At 40.9% G+C, this 16,491-nt stretch overlaps 1 protein-coding gene across 16 annotated transcripts in view; it reads right to left on the reverse strand.

Annotated features, from left to right (window-relative positions):
* MAP3K4 (mitogen-activated protein kinase kinase kinase 4) overlaps window positions 1-16,491 on the reverse strand; it is a 462,673-nt gene that overhangs the window by 19,251 nt on the left and 426,931 nt on the right. For all 16 annotated transcript variants that reach the window (XM_033937735.1, XM_033937734.1, XM_033937737.1 and 13 more), the window contains one exon: window positions 1,009-1,115. In XM_033937735.1, coding sequence (XP_033793626.1) covers window positions 1,009-1,115 — 107 coding nt within the window. The remainder of the gene's footprint in view (window positions 1-1,008; window positions 1,116-16,491) is intronic.

The following is a 16,491-nucleotide window of genomic DNA, read 5'->3' on the forward strand; positions in this document are numbered from 1 at the left end:
ACCAATTTCCAGCTGCCTCAAATAGGTCCACCTGGCTAGGACTCAGGAAATTTGTCAGGGATGAATGGGAAAGGGGAAGAAAGGGAAATGGGTTTGAATTTAGCTCATGCCTGTTTCAGTAGTAGTTCAAAGTGAGTTATCTACTGTACCTGAATATTTTCCTGGCCAATGGACAGCTAAGAGACTTACTCAAAATCACAAGGAGTGTCAATGAGATATGACTTTCCTGGTTCTCAGCTCAGTGTTCCAAACATTAGGCTATTCATCTACTCCTAGGATATCACTAGCAGGAATAGGGAAATCAGCCCAAGAGGTTCCTGGGTTTGAATCCAAGCCCGGTGGGAAAAATAAAGAGTCACCTTCCTTGCCCACCTGTCTCAATCTCTTGATGCTCTGTAATAGAGAGTTACACAGGGATCCCCAATCATCCCCAATGGATTATAACATGTAGCCAGTAAGATCCATTCCAGCCCCAAAATTGATCTCCTCCATCCCCACTCATACCTGGAGGAGTTGAGGCTATTATGTACCTGCTCACAGTCCCAAGTTTCCTCCCAACCCCGACAGCCTCCTGTTTTTTTTCGTGGGGGAGGGGGTTTATATTCACTATTCAATCAATGAGTAAAGCTGAAAGCTGTACCAGCCTCTATAAGGAAAGTAAAATCAGTTTGAAGCTTTTTCTGAGTTATTTTTCCTGCTAGCGGGGGACATAAGCCATTTGTATGGACTGTTACGGTATGGATGATAAGTAGACTAGTACTTTGTGCCTCTAAGGTAGAGACAACCAGATATCCATAGCAGCACAATGGATGTCAAATTAGAACACAGAAAACAGATGTGATCAAACTCAAGGAAGGAACAGGGAGAAGATGGGTTACTCTAGGTTTTCTCAACTCATTTGCAATAAAATGCTCCCTAAAATCTCCCTCCACCCCCCTAACATATCTGTGCTTTTATTTTAAGTCTTTCACTGCATTGCTTTTCACCATATAAATATAAAATATTTACCTTGCCTGTGACCATTTCTATGACAACACACCCCAGACTCCAGATGTCTGCTGCACGACCGTGCCCCTCTCCTTTAGCTCTGGTGATTACTTCAGGAGCCATGTATGCTTGAAAACAAAAATTGAGCAGTTAAAAAATGAATATATTTAGTGCTGGCAAAGATTGCCTAGATCAGTGGTTCCCAACCCTGTCCTGGAGGACCACCAGCCAGGTTTTTGGGATAGCCCTAATGAATATGCATAAGAGAGATTTGCATATCATGGAGTTGGCAGGCATGCAAATCTGTTCCATGCATATTCATTAGGGCTATCCTGAAAACCTGACTGGCTGGTGGTCCTCCAGGACAGGGTTGGGAACCACTGGCCTAGATGAACCAGGTTTAAACCAAATCAGACTTCTGTGAATTCAGCCATATAACCAAATTACTTACCTATAGAAGGTAAGTAATTTGGGCAGCATATACAAATAGTCAAAAAACCTTTCACCAGCTTCAATGCACCTAGAAGCCTGTGTAGAGCCTAATCATGCATGCCTACCACTGTTGTATGAGACCATCTTAGTCCATTAATACAGCTTAAAATAGAATACAGGTCACTGGGGAGGTGGATGGGTATGTGAGGGCTGATATCTTGCTCTCCATAGAAAGCACCTGCCACATTGAGAATCAATAAAGATTTAATTATGGAAAAAAAAAAAAAAAAAAAGAAAGCACCTGCCACAGGATTATAAATGTTCAAAGACTGAGAGATCACTGAGGGAACATCATTTTGTAATGCTTTGAATACTAACAATAAGATCTTGAATTTGGTCCTCTAAATCAGTGTTCTTCAGCCACCGGTCCACAGTGCGATCGATGTGGCATTGTCTTCGGGCCGGCTCCCTCTTCCTCAGTGCTGCAGTGCACAAAGACATGGGCAGTAGCTCCTATGTGCTTCCCACGCCTGAACCAGAAGCCTTCTCTTTGACGTCGCAACGTCAGAGAGAAGGCTTTCGAATGAGGCACGGGACGCGCAAGGAGCCGCTGCCCATGTCTTTGTGCACTGCAGCACTGAGGAAGAGGGAGCCGGCCCGAAGACAACACTGGGGGGCGCCGTAAAATGGCCAGGCGGCAGCAGGCCAGAAGTTAAGGCACAGCATGGAGGGAGGGAGACAACAAAGATAGGGGGAATGATTTTAGTTTTGAATTTAGTGATTGATTTACATCTGCTGTCTGTTCAGGAAGAAATGCATTTGTTTATTTCCCTCTGGGGTTGTACTGCATGCAAAGTCTTGCATCTTAGGGTTTGTTTGTATATATTAGTAGTTTGCGTGTGCATGTGTGTGTGCATGCACGTATATATATACATATTTGAAAAATGAATGGGAAAAAATTGTGTTACAATTAGTACTATTATGGGGGGGTGTCTGGGGCGGAGATGTGTGAGGTCTTGCCCAAGACATAGCCCTGTGTTCTTCAGCTGCCAGTCCATGGACTGGTGCCGGTCTACAAAATAATTATTTTATTTCCGCCGGTCCATAGGTGTCAAAAGGTTAAAGAACACTGTTCTAAATGATAAGAAGCCAGTAATATGTTTCCTTTTTGATAAGCCCCCCTATCATTCGAGTTGCAGAGTTTTGGGCTATCTACAACACTCTCAATGAAACACTTAGCACTAGCAAAACCAAAACCATTTTGGGTGACTGCCAGTTGCAGTGACTTTATTTATTCTTATTTTCTCCTGTTTATGTTGAAGGTAGTAAGTAGGTGTTCCATGAGGAATTGTCTTCAGAGGTAAATTTGTTAGATGTTCCTTCAGTTCATCTCATTTTGTCTACAGTAATACCACTCCAGAATTTTTTCTGTTTCTGTCCAACTATCTTCCGTTATATCTCAAACAAATATTATCACTTCTTCAATTTAGAAAGCAAAGTTTGAGAAATAAAATTTTCTACTTCCTTTTTTTTGGAAGAGAAAAGGACTTGAGGGAGAGGTGATACAGTTGGATTCTAAACTCCAAAGGGATTCTGGAGGACAGCCTGCTCAAACATACTGACACATCAGGAATCTATTTTTATGAGCCCTCAAAGACAGTGGGTTTATTTTCTAATAAATAATGATATGTACCAATTGAACTAAAGTGTACTCTGCTAAAGCTGGTCTTTAAACCTGACCTTTCAAAGAAAGGGAAAATATTCAAGCACTTGTGTGGTACATAAAAAGGGATCTAGGGTCCTTCCTTCAAACCAAATAGCAAACATCTTTCTTTTAACTGCAAGACCTTCCAGTGGCATCCCTTACAATAACCTGCGATACACTGTCAGGCAGATTCAGCAAAGGCAAGGTTACCGTCTCAACATCCAAGTTAGCATTTCCAAACCTGTCCTAGGGGCTCCCTAGCTGGTCCAGATTTCAGGCTATCCAGGAGGCAGTGCATGTAAATCTCTCATTAATATTCATTGTTGATATCCTGAAAATACGACTGGCTGGAGAGCCCTTAAAACAGGTTTGGTAACTATTGACCTAAGACATGGGTAGGCAATTCCGGTCCTCGAGTGCCAGACCCAGGCCAGGTTTTCAGGATATCCACAATTAAAATGCATGAGATAGATTTGAATCTCAAGGAGGAAGTGCATGTAAATCCATCTCATACATATTCATTGTGGATATCCTGAAAACCTGACCTGGCTCCGGCTCTCGAGGACCAGAATTACCTACCTCTGACCTAAGCAGTAAGGGCAAGGAACAATGGCCTAGATTCACTAAACCTCCAAACCGTGTGCGATCCATTTCCATGCCGACTGACCAATTCAGTAAAGGCCTGCATGCAAATGGGGACGATCGTTAACACACCCCTACCCACTCTTGGTCAGCCCAGGCAGTCGGGCCTGGCCCACCCACACCGGTACCTTTAAAATTGTTGGGAGCAAGAGGGGTGCCCGGTCCCTCCTGCTCTTTGGAGGCTCCCAACATCTTCAGGAGCAGGAGGGGTGCCCAGAATCTCCTCCTGCTCCTATGCCGCTACAAAATCTTCGAAAGCAGGAGGAAAGTTCTCCTGCTCTCCGGCCAGCCGCCGCCCAATAGCGGCCTTAGGCCCCGCCCCGGCACATCATCTGATTCACGGGGAGAGACCTAAGGCACTGATTGGCTAAGGCGCCTCAGGCTCCTCCCTTTGAAGGGGCCGGGGCACCTCAGCCAATCAGGGACTTCCTTAGGGTGGAGTCTAGGGAAGTCCCCGATTGGCTCCAGGTGGTGATGGGTTCACTGTGGAGTATTACAAATCATTTCAAATTACCCTATTGTCTCATCTATTAAATTTATATCAGACTCAACTGACTAAAGGTTACATTACATTACATTAGGGACTTCTATTCCGCCTATACCTTGCAGTTCAAGGCGGATTACAAAAGAGCTAACTGGACATTTCCAGTGAAGTTACAACAGTTTTGGGGTTTTGTTTTTTTTTTGGTTACAAGGGAGGAGAGGTACCTGGATTAATTCTGGAAGAACTTGCAAATTGGATATTAAATTGACTGTACGTTACTGTGTGATATAATAAATAGATTACAGTTAGAGTACAAATAAGATTTCGTAACATTTCAGGGATCTGAATACTTGGTTGATGTTTTTGGGGAGGAAGAGATTATTTAAGTGGAGGTTTTGGGGGAGAATTTATCTAGGAGGAGGGGGAAGGGTTGGGCTAAGATATCTGGATACATTTTTTGAAAAGTAGGGTTTTGATTTCTTTTCGAAAAGTTTTGAAGTCGCCCGTTGCCGTCAATAGGTTGGAGATGGAGTGGTTAAGTTTTGCTGCTTGCGTCGCCAGAAGGTTATCGAACATCTTTTTGCGCTGAGTGCCCTTGAGTGGAGGAAAGGCAAAAGGGTACGGAGTTCTTCTTTGTCTTGAGGTGAGGATCTGGTTTAGGCGGTTGTTTAGATAGGGGGGGGGCAGAGCCGTTTAATGCTTTGAATAATAGACAGTAGAATTTGAATTGAATTCGTGCTTGCATAGGTAGCCAGTGAGAGTCTAGGAAGGCAGTTGTAATATGATCATATTTTCTCAGGGAGTAGATCAGTCTGAGGGCAGTGTTTTGTATAATCTGAAGTTGTTTTATCATGTTGGCAGGACAAGGTAGATAGAGGGAATTGCAATAGTCCAGTAGACCTAAGACTAGGGAATGGACAATTAGCCTGAATTGTGCTGGGTCGAAGAATTTTCTTATTTTACGTAGATTTCTCATAATTAACAAAGCTTTCTGGGATGTTTTATTGATTTGGGACTGCATTATGCAGCATCTGTCTATCGTTACTCCTAGGAGTTTGAGTTCGGGCTGTATTGGGTATTTGGTGTTTTTAATTTTCAGTTCTGTAATGGTGGGAGTTTTGGCCTTTTCGAGCAGAAGTAATTTTGTTTTATCTGAGTTTAGTTTCAGTTTGTGGTCTACCATCCATTTTTCCACTGCATCTAGGGTTATTTCCAGTTTTGCTGTAGTGGTGGGCTCTGATGGGTCGAAGGGGAGGAGTATGATGATGTGGTCTGCGTAGCTGAAGGATGTAACATTTAAGTTATCTAAAGTGGCTCCAAGGGAGGAAATAAAGAGGTTGAAGAGCATAGGTGATCCTTGTGGAACTCCGCAGGGTTCGACCATGGTTCTGATTTGATATTATTGGACTTTACCCTGTAGGTTCTTGATTTGAGGAATCCTTGGAACCAATTGTAGACCTTGCCTGAGATCCCAATGGCGTCAAGTATCTGTAGCAGTATTGAGTGGTCGACCAGGTCAAATGCTGCGGAGAGGTCAAGTTGGATTAGCATCATCTTTTTGCCTTTGCTAATTTGCTGTCGAACTGTGTCTAGTAGTGTTACAAGTAGTGTTTCCGTGCTGTGGTTGGTTCGAAATCCTGATTGTGAGGGGTGAAGTAGATTATGGTCTTCCAGGTAGTTGGTGAGGTATTGTGCAACTAGACCTTCTATTATTTTAACGTATATTGATATTGAAGCGATTGGTCTGTAGTTGGAGGGGTTATCTATTGGGCCTTTGTGGTCTTTCATGATTGGGGTGATTATGATCTCTCCAAGGTCTTGAGGGAATTGACCTTCTGTTAATGTGGTTTGAATCCATAGCATGAGGTTGGCTCTGAATGTGGTGGAGGAATTTGATAACAGGTAGGTGGGGCAGTTATTTAGGTCGCAAGAAGCTTGACTGTATTTTTTGTAGAGTCGATTCATATCCGACCAATGTAATACGGGGAAGACTGTCCAGCTTCTGTCTGCGGCAATGGCTTCTCCTGTTGAAGGGTTTGTTGTTATCTTGTCGAGGTGGGTGTGAGTATTGTTGAATGCGGTTCTGGTCTTGGTGATCTTATTTTTGAAATGATCTGCTAGTTGGATAGCTGTCGGTGGGTGGTTTCCTTGTGTAGCTAGGTGAGGTTTGGTGTCGGTGAGATTCTTTACTAGATTGAATAGATTTTTTGTGTCTAGGGTTTCCGTGCCTATCATTTTGGAATAGTAGGTTTTCCGTTTTTCCTTGAGTTTGTTCTTGTATTGGTTGATTTGAGTTCTCCATGCTGTTTTTGTGTGTTCTAGGCTCTTTTTTTCCATTCTCTTTCTAGTTGTCTGCAGAGCTTTTTTAGTTGGAGAAGTTCAGTGTCGAACCATTTGTCTGACGGTCTGCAGATTCTGGATTTTGATTTTTCAGGAGCTAGCTCATTCAGGATGGTTTCGCTTACAGTACGCCATTGTGTTATGAATTCATTGGGGGCTATATTGGTGATTGTGGGGTCTGCTTTGTCCCAGAATGTGGAGGGTTTGATTTTTTGGCGTGTTTTGAAGGAGGTTTTGGGAGGGGGTTGCTTGTTATTGCATTGAGCCCAATTGATGTTAAGGTGTATTTGTAGTGATCTGACCAGAGGGAGGGGTGCCAGGCCCCATTTGAGATGTGGATTTCGGGATTGTGAGTGTGTTGGGACATGTATGCAGCGACATCTAGTTGGTGGCCTTTTTCGTGTGTGGGTTGGGGATTGAGGATCTGGTAGTTCAGTGCTTTGAGGTATGAGAGTATATTTTCTACTTGTTTGGAGGTGTGGTCTTCTAGGTAGAGGTTTATGTCTCCAAGGAGTAGGTTATGAGGTGATGTTAGGGAGTTCTGATAAATGAATTCTTCGAGAGCTTGTTTGTTAGCATTCCATTTTCCTGGTGTTGTGTAACAAAGAATGCAGGTTAGAGTTCCTATGAGTGTATCGTTGGATAATTGGCAGGCTAGGAGATCTAGATGGGGAGTGGAGTGTTTGTCTAGGATCTTTAAGTTGATGTTGTTTTTGAGTATGATGGCTAGACCTCCTCCTCATTTTTTTTCTCTGCAGACCAATTCTATTTTGTAACCCTTCGGGCAGAGTTCTGTGATGCTGGGATCCGAGTCAGAGGTTAGCCAGGTTTCGGCTAGGAATAAGCAACTTAACTGTTTTTTAACTATCCAGTCCTTTATAAGGTTTGCTTTTGTGCTTGTTGATCTGATGTTCATATATGCACAGGCTAGTGAGGTATAGTTTGTGTGGGGAGAGGGGGTGCATTTTGGGTGGAGGAAATTTTTAGTTTGAGGGTGAGAATTGTGGACTGAAGATCTTGGTTTTGGGGGTGGTCTTTTTCCCCAGCTAGTAGATATGCTGATATGATTGTATTACATGTACTATGGCAGAATATTTTAACTATAATTTTGCCGAAGCCAAAAATAGATCCTACGTTGGTTTCAAATTACAGGCCTATTTCTTCGATAAATGTAAATGGAAAACTTCTGGCTATGTTATTAGCTTTACGCTTGGCCAAGGCTCTCCTTTATATGATTGGTATGCACCAAACGGGGATTGTTGCTCAAAGACATTCTTCAAACAACTCTAGACTGGCTTTCCACATGTTAAATTTAACAAAAGCCATGGAAGATCCAGCCTTCTCTGTATCCTTGGATGCAGAGAAGGCCTTTGATCGTGTGGAGTGGACCTTCATGTATCAAGCAATGGATTGGATCCAGATTTATACAAATGATTCAAACCTTGTATAGTTCCCCTTCTGTCAGATTATATATTATTAATATTTTTTCAGGAAGTTTTTGTCTGGAGAGGGTGTCCGTTATCTCCTTTACTGTTTGATATTGTTCTGGAATCCTTGTTAATGGCTATACAGAAGGCAAAGGAGATTCAGGGTATTCCTTATGCAGTTCGGGAATATAAGGTCTCTGCTTATGCAGATGATATTTTGCTTCATTTGAGGAATCCTGAAACTACCATTCCACATTTAGTAGATTTGATTAACTGATTTGGCAAATTTTCTGGTTATAAAATAAATTGGAGTAAATAGGAGGTTCTTCCGTTAAATGTACATTGTCCAAAAGGATTATTTGATACATTCCCTTTCCTTTGGAAGGAAGAGGATATAAAATATTAAGGTATTTGGATACAAAAAACATTGGAAGAAACAATAAAAGTAAATGAAAAATCTCTATTGCTGAAGGTCACAGAAATGAGTGAGCAATGGAATCCATTACATCTGTCTTGGTGGGGGAGAGTTCAAATGGTTAAGATGATGATTCTGCCTGTGGTTTGCTACCAAATGGTCATGTTATCAGTGTTTTTCCAGGGGTCCCTTTACAAGAAATGAAATAGTATTCTTACTAAATTTATTTGGCTGGGTAAAACTGCGAGAGTTGCTTTAATATCTTTACAAAAACCAATTGCAGTGGGGGGGGGGTAAATTTTCCCAATTTTTATTGGTAACATCAAGTGTCAGGGTACTATAATACGTCAGGGTATGTATTGGATCCTCCCCGAGCTCATGGAAAATCTTCCAGACTGGTTATGGTCGGAATGGCAATTCCTGTCTCCATTGAGATTGTGTCACATTTTAAGTATCAAGTTGCCTAGGATGTATAAGGACAATAGAATTTTATTAGATACTTGGCAGACATTAAAATTTATTAATAATTTAACACCTATTCTGATTCATAAATCCACCTGTCAGTCCCTTTGGCTGAACTCCAAGATTCAAATTGGTGGATTTAAGATCCTCTGGAAGCACTGGATGCAGGCGGGCATACGTACTTTGGATGATGTAGTATCAGAGGGAAAGGTGCTTGACTCTTCATGACTGCAACAAACATTTGTTATTGCTAAGTCTCAAAATTATAAGTGGTTGCAGTTGAAGCAAGCCATTCAGAAGGGGTTCCCTGATTGGCGAAATCTTAAAAATCAGTATAGTTTGCCAGTCCTATGCTTCCAGATAGATTTCCTGGGACATCAGGCCACCTAGTAGTACAAATTAATATCTGAATTTTTGAATAAGAAACCAAAGACTAGTCTTCATGACATTTGGAGCACTGAGATAAAGCAGCAGATTTTTGCATCTTAATGGCCACGAATTTGGACTTGGAGGATGAGATGTACAGCGTTTGCATCTATAAGACAAACAGTTTTTCTTGTTACATAGAGCTTTTTAGACCCCTGTTTGATTACAGAAATTAGATAGTTCCAAGTCTAATAGATGCTGGCACTGTCATCTCGATGTAGGGATATCTAAAAGTAGATGCAGATAGTTATTTGGTTGTCAGAAGCTACAGCCTAATGGTGAAGCCAGCTCTGGTCTTGCTGTTCATTAAGTCCTGTCAGTGAAAATGTAAGTCAAGATCAGGCATTTTAGAGAGTTGAAAATTTTCAGGAAGTAACACTGGGACGAATGGACCGTTTACTCACATTTCTTGTTTGGTGATTTTATTTAGATCAATCCCAAATAGATTTGCAGCTATAAAATGATCCCTGAAGGCTGGTATAAGAGTCACAGTGGCCAAAAAGCCAAGTGCAGACCCAGCTAGATTGATCAGCAAGGGCAACACCGGCAGTTCCCACATTTCTGCTCCACTACCCAAGTACTTAGGAACAAACAGCCGTTCTCTTGCAAACTAAACCTAGATAGCTCCAAGGTAAGAAATCTCCAACTCGCGGAACCCAGGCTCCTTCCATATAGCCCTGGAGTATTGCTAAATGATGACTGAGCCGCCAGAGCGATTTGGTCTTCCGCCTTCACTTCCACTTCACTTCATCTACTGTTCTATTGTCCCTTGATACTTAAATTTTGGAGATCCATTTGGGGTCAGGTGAATAAATTATTGTAAAATCCAGTCGCATTGACGAACGATACTGTGCTTTTTGGCACGTTAATGAGGGCTAAAAGCCCAATATCTTCCCATAATAATAAACCTCTCTTTATTATGATGGGAGTTGACATACAACTCATTTTGAAGAACTGGAAAAACTGGGATCGGTTAAATTATATTTCTGGTGGGAATCTTTATGCCACATTTTTAAAATGGAATGTATGATTGCCATACAGAAGGGACATTACAGGAAATTTAAGGATGTTTGGGAGCCAGTGACAAGATTCTGTAAGGAGTGATTGTTGATTTTGTCCTTTGACCATACACGTCCAGGTTGGGTGGGAGGGGGGGGTGTCGGGAAATACTTTTAATTTGAGTGCAATTGTTGGATATGTAGAAGGGGGGATGATATATGTATTTGTCATGAAATTTAAGTGCTGTTAAAAGTGTAAAATATCTGTATAATATGTTGCACTTAATTTTAGCTTTAAAATTAAGATTAAAAAAAAAAAAAAACAGAACTGAAAAAAAAAAAACAAAAAAAAAGTTATGTGAGATAAGCATAACCTTCTGCGAACAGATTCTCCTGGAAAAATGCCAATGCTTAAGCCTCTTCTTTCCAGTCACCAAAGAGTGCAACTTGGAACTGTTGGCTCTTATGAAAGCAGAATCAACAACCATTAAGAACATAAGCAATGCCTCTGCTGGGTCAGACCAGATGTCCATTGCGCCCAGCAGTCTGGTCACACGGCGGCCCATTAGGTCCAGGACCTGTATAGTAGTTCTCCATCTATACCTTTCAATCCCCTTTTCTTTCAGAAAATCATCCAATCCCTTCTTGAACCCCAATATCGTACTCTGTCCTATCACACCCTCTGGAAGCGCGTTCTAGGTGTCCACTACCCTTTGGGTGAAGAAGAACTTCCTAGAATTGGTTCTGAATCTGTCCCCTCTTAATTTTTCCAAATGCCCTCTCGTTCGAAAGCTTGAAGAATCTGTCCCTCTCCACTTTCTCTATGCTCTTCATGATTTTGTAAGTCTCTGTCATATCCTCTCTAAGTCTCCGCTTCTCCAGGGAAAAGAGCCCCAGTTTCTCCAATCTTCCAGCATATGAAAGGTTTCCCCTACCTTTTATCAAACGTGTCGCTCTCTTCTGAACCCTCTCGAGTATCGCCATATCCTTCTTTAGGTACGGCGACCAATATTGGACGCAGTACTCCAGATGCGAGCACACCATCGCATGATACAATGGGAGGATAACTTCTTTCGTTCTGGTTGTAATACCATTCTTGATTATACCTAGTATTCTATTCGCTTTCTTAGCGGCCACTGCACACTGTGCCAACGGCTTCATGGTCTTTTCCACTATTACCCCCAAGTCCCTTTCTTGGGTACTCTCACTCAGTAACAGCCTTCCCATTGTGCAGCTATACCTCGGGTTTCTGTTCCCTACGTGCAAGACTTTACATTTCTCTACATTGAACTTCATCTGCCATTTCGATGCCCACTCCCCTAGCTTGTTCAGGTCCCTTTGTAAATCGCAGTCCTCTTTAGTCCTAACCCCATTAAATAGTTTGGTGTCGTCTGCGAATTTTATAACTTTGCACTTCATCCCAGTTTCTAGATCATTTATAAATACGTTGAACAGCAGCGGTCCAAGCACCAACCCCTGCAGAACTCACTCGTGACCCTCCTCCACTCTGAGTAGTGGCCCTTCACTCCTATCCTCTGCTTCCTACCCAACCAATTTACGATCCATCTGTGTACGTCTCCTTCCACCCCATGGTACTTTAGTTTCCAAAAGTTTGAAGAATCTGTCCCTCTCCACTTTCTCTATGCCCTTCATGATCTTGTAAGTCTCTATCATGTCCCCTCTAAGCCTCCGTTTCTCCAGGGAGAAAAGCCCCAGTCTCTCTAATATTTCAACATATGAAAGGTTTTCCATACTCTTTATCAGTCATGTCGCTCTCCTCTGCACCCTCTCAAGTATCGCCATATCCTTATTTAGGTACAGCGACCAGTATTGGACACAGTACTCCAGATGCGGGCGCACCATCGCCTGATACATTGAATGATGAGGAAGTTGCTGCTTCTCAAATCTAGTTGGCTAAGTCAACATCAATCTTATGATTGAGAAAGAGGAGGTTCTCCCATGTTTTTATCTGTGAACAACTCCGGGGATTGGGGCTTAAGGAATTGGAGGATGTCTAATGCTTCTACCCTGGGTTCCTCTTCCATTTGTAATTGAATGATTCTTACTATTTCCCCAATTGTAAGGCACTCTTTTTCCAGTGGTGACTTTCTCCTCTCACATGGAGATAGATCTGACAGCAACTTAGCAAAGCCCTGTTCAAACAAAACCTCACGCTCATAGTCAGTCCCAAGCATAATACTCTAGAGAAATCTGGGTCTCTGCCTGTCTCAATCTCCATTCCTCAGTGTAAACAAGCCTTGATTCAGAGCCTCAAAACATCAAGATCTCCTGTATCTCCATGAAGAATCCTCTCCTGACAACTGAGATGGTTAGGTAAAGATCCCACTTCAATTGGTGTTTATTCCTGGTAGGCTGAGGAAAATCTTTTTAAATATTCTTTTAATTTATTTAAAAAAAAAGTTATAAGAACATAAGAATTGCCGCTGCTGGGTCAGACCAGTGGTCCATCCTGCCCAGTAGTCCGCTCATGCGGTGGCTCTCAGGTCAAAGACCAGTGCTCTAAATGAGTCCAGCCTCATCTGCATATATTCCAGTTTTGCAAGAACTTGTCCAACTTTGTTTTGAAACCCTGAAGTGTGTTTTCCTCTATAAAAGATTCCGGAAGAGTGCTCCAGTTTTCCACCACTCTTTGGGTGAAGAAGAATTTCCTTATGTTTGTACGAAATCTATCCCCTTTCAATTTTAGAGAGTGCCCTCTCGTTCTCCCTACCTTGGAAAGGGTGAACAGTCTGTCTTTATCTACGAAGTCTATTCCCTTCAGTATTTTGAATGTTTCGATCAAGACCCCTCTCAGTATCCTCTTTTCAAGGGAGAAGAGGCCCAGTTTCTCCAATCTCTCACTGTACGGCAACTCCTCCAGCCCCTTAACCATTTTAGTCGCTCTTCTCTGGACCCTTTCGAGTAGTACCGTGTCCGTCTTCATGTACGGCGACCAGTGCTGGACGCAGTATTCCAGGTGAGGGCGCACCATGGCCTGGTACAGCAGCATGATAACCCTCTGCGATCTGTTTGTGATCCCCTTTTTAATCATTCCTAGCATTCTGTTAGCCCTTTTTGCTGCCGCCGCACATTGCATAGACGTCTTCATTGACATGCTGATCAGAACTCCCAAGTCTCTTTCCTGGGAGGTCTCTCCAAGTACAGCCCCGGACATCCTGTATTCGTGCATGAGATTTTTTTTACCGACATGCATCACCTTATAATATTTAATATTTATGGGCTGGTAATGTTTTTATTCAAATATAGATGAATTCAGTTTGTCTAAGGATGGGGAAATTAATATGAAATTCTACTCACATGTATGTTAATATAAGAGCTACTTCTTTCTAAGTAGGTTTAATTCAGAGAGTTTACCTATGAAATTGTTGGGGGGTAAGATAATGGGGTATGCTGGTTGATTACATGCATAATATTAATACAGATTTTGGTTAAATTTATTGATGCAGTTGATATTCCTTACAGCATAGATGTAATGGGGACGGGTGATATAGTATGGGTACTGGACTTCAATTTCATATAAAGGGGGATTATTACAATAGAATTCTGTTTTTTCTTTTTTTCTGTTTATTCTTATTTAGCAAAATAACAATAAACAGAATAACAGAATAATAATGAACTGGATATGTAATTCTTCTAAAGGAGGTTTACAATGATACAATTATATTTATAATATTTAATTTGATATATTTATTAGTTTACTTTATGTATTCCTGTATATTACAAATGAAAATGGGGTAATTGTGGTGAAATTATAACTTGAATGCATTTATTTATTAAATGATAGATGAGATTTTATCAGTTGCAGGGTGGAGGGGGATGGGTTGTGGATATCCTGAAAACCTGACCTGGCTCTGGCTCTCAAGGACCGGAATTGCCTACCCCTGGGGTAGGGTAGGGTGGGATATGGATGTTTTGGGGTCCTGGATGTGTATTGGGGTTTATTTAATAAATTTTTTATGAATTGAAGGGTGCTTACTTGGAATTAATTGCAAAACAAATAAAATGCCTTTAAAAATTTATTCTCTCAATGTTAATGGACTCAATCATCCTATTAAGTGGGAAAAAATACTTAATTTTTGAAGCAACAACAGGCTGATGGTTACTTTTTACAAGAAACGCATTTATCATCAAGCGAATCTGTGAAATTAGAGGGGGGTGGTTAAAACATTGGGTTTTTTACACCTGCAGAGGGGAAAAAGGCTGGTGTGGCTATCCTGGTTAATAAGACATGCTCTGCTATATTTGCTAATGCCAGAGCTGACCCTATGGGTAAATGGCTTCAAGTTGATATGAGTTCAGGAAAAGATGCTCTGATGCTTCTTAATATTTATGCTCCTAATTCTAATCAGGCGGAGTTCTTTAAAAAACTCCTACAGTTAATTCTATCACTGGCTGCATCTAATTTAATTGTAGCTGGAGATTTCAATGCTGTCATGGATCCATTATTAGATAAGCAACTTAGTAAACAACTAAAATTACTAGGTCTTGACAATCTTGTTCAGTCATGTGGATTGAAAGATATATGGAGGCTTTTTCATTTTAATGCTCGTGAATTTTCTTTTTGCTCTCATGTTCATCCGTCATTTTCAAGAATTGATTACATTCTTGTTTCAGATAATTTGACTCAACAGGTTAACATAGATCCAATTCTTTTAACGGTTCATGCAGACATTTGGATTGAATATCAGTTTAATGAAGCAGACTTTACTAGACCTGTTTGGAGATTAAATAATACATTGCTTGGAGATTCAAACTTTCTTGAGGAAATTCAATTAAAAATGGATGAGTATTTTCAACTCAACACCTCAGGAAATCTCTTTGGAAACTATATGGGATGCTTTCAAAGCTACAATGAGAGGGCAAATAATTTCGTATTTGGCACATGTCAGGAAATTGCTAAAGTTAGAATTTTCTAATTTAGAGCAAATTATTTTGACTTTAAAATTGCAATTGGCCTCAAAATAGAAAGAAACTACTAAGCAGACACTCATGAAAGCTAAATATAAATATAATGAGATTTCCTCACAATTGGCAAGGAAAAATTTGTTTTCTCAGCAGGCTCTGAATTATGGAAACTCGAATAAAGGGGGAAGATTATTGGCTAATTACCTTAAAGCAAAAAGAGAAAAGTTAAAATTGTGGCCATTACAGAGGAAAAGGGTAAAATTCATACCCAAATTGGTAACATTTTAAAACAATTTTTGGATTATTACAAAGGATCAGGATACATACAAATGATTCAAACTTTGTATACCTCCCCCTCAGCTAGATTGTATATTAATGATACTTTTTCAGAGCATTTTGGTCTGAAGAGGGGAGTTAGACAAGGATGCCCCTTATCTCCTTTGCTTTTTGATATTGTTTTGAACCCTTGTTGGCTATTCAGCAGGCAAAGGAGATACAGGGGATTCCTTATGCAGGTCGGGAATATAAGATCTCTGCTTATGCAGATATCATCTTGCTTCATTTGAAGAATCCTGAATCTACCATCCCGCATTTACTGGAATTGATAGATCGATTTGGCAAATTTTCTGGATATAAAATAAATTGGAGCAAATCGGAGGTTCTTCCATTAAATGTGCATTGTGCAAAAGGATTATTTAACTCATTCCCTTTCCTTTGGAAGGAAGAGGGTATAAAATATTTAGGTGTCTTGATTCAAAAAACATTGGAAGATACAATGACAGTAAATGAAAAATCTTTATTGCTGAAAGTCAAAGACATGTGTGAGCATTGGAACCCTTTACATCTTTCTTGGTGGGGGGAGAGTCCAAACTATCAAGATGATGATTTTGCCTGTAGTTTGCTACCAAATGAGTATGTTGCCAGTTTATATTCAAGGGTCCTTCTATAAAAAATTGAATGGAATTCTCACTAAATTTATTTGGCTGGGTAAAACTGCTAGAATAGCTTTAGTATCTTTGAAAAAATAAATTGTGGGGGGTGGGGTAAATTTTCCAAATTTCTCTCGGTACCATCAAGCTTTTATTATGCGACAGGGTATGTACTGGATCCTTCTTGAACTCATGGAGCATCTTCCAGATTAGTTAATATTAGAATGGCAACTCCTGTCCCCATTGGAGAAGAGGAGGATTAGAGGGGATATGATAGAGACTTACAAGATCATGAAAGGCATAGAGAAAGCGGAGAGG

The sequence above is a fragment of the Geotrypetes seraphini genome, chromosome 3 (genome assembly GCF_902459505.1).
Source record: "Geotrypetes seraphini chromosome 3, aGeoSer1.1, whole genome shotgun sequence".
In the NCBI taxonomy this organism is placed as follows: Eukaryota; Metazoa; Chordata; class Amphibia; order Gymnophiona; family Dermophiidae; genus Geotrypetes; species Geotrypetes seraphini.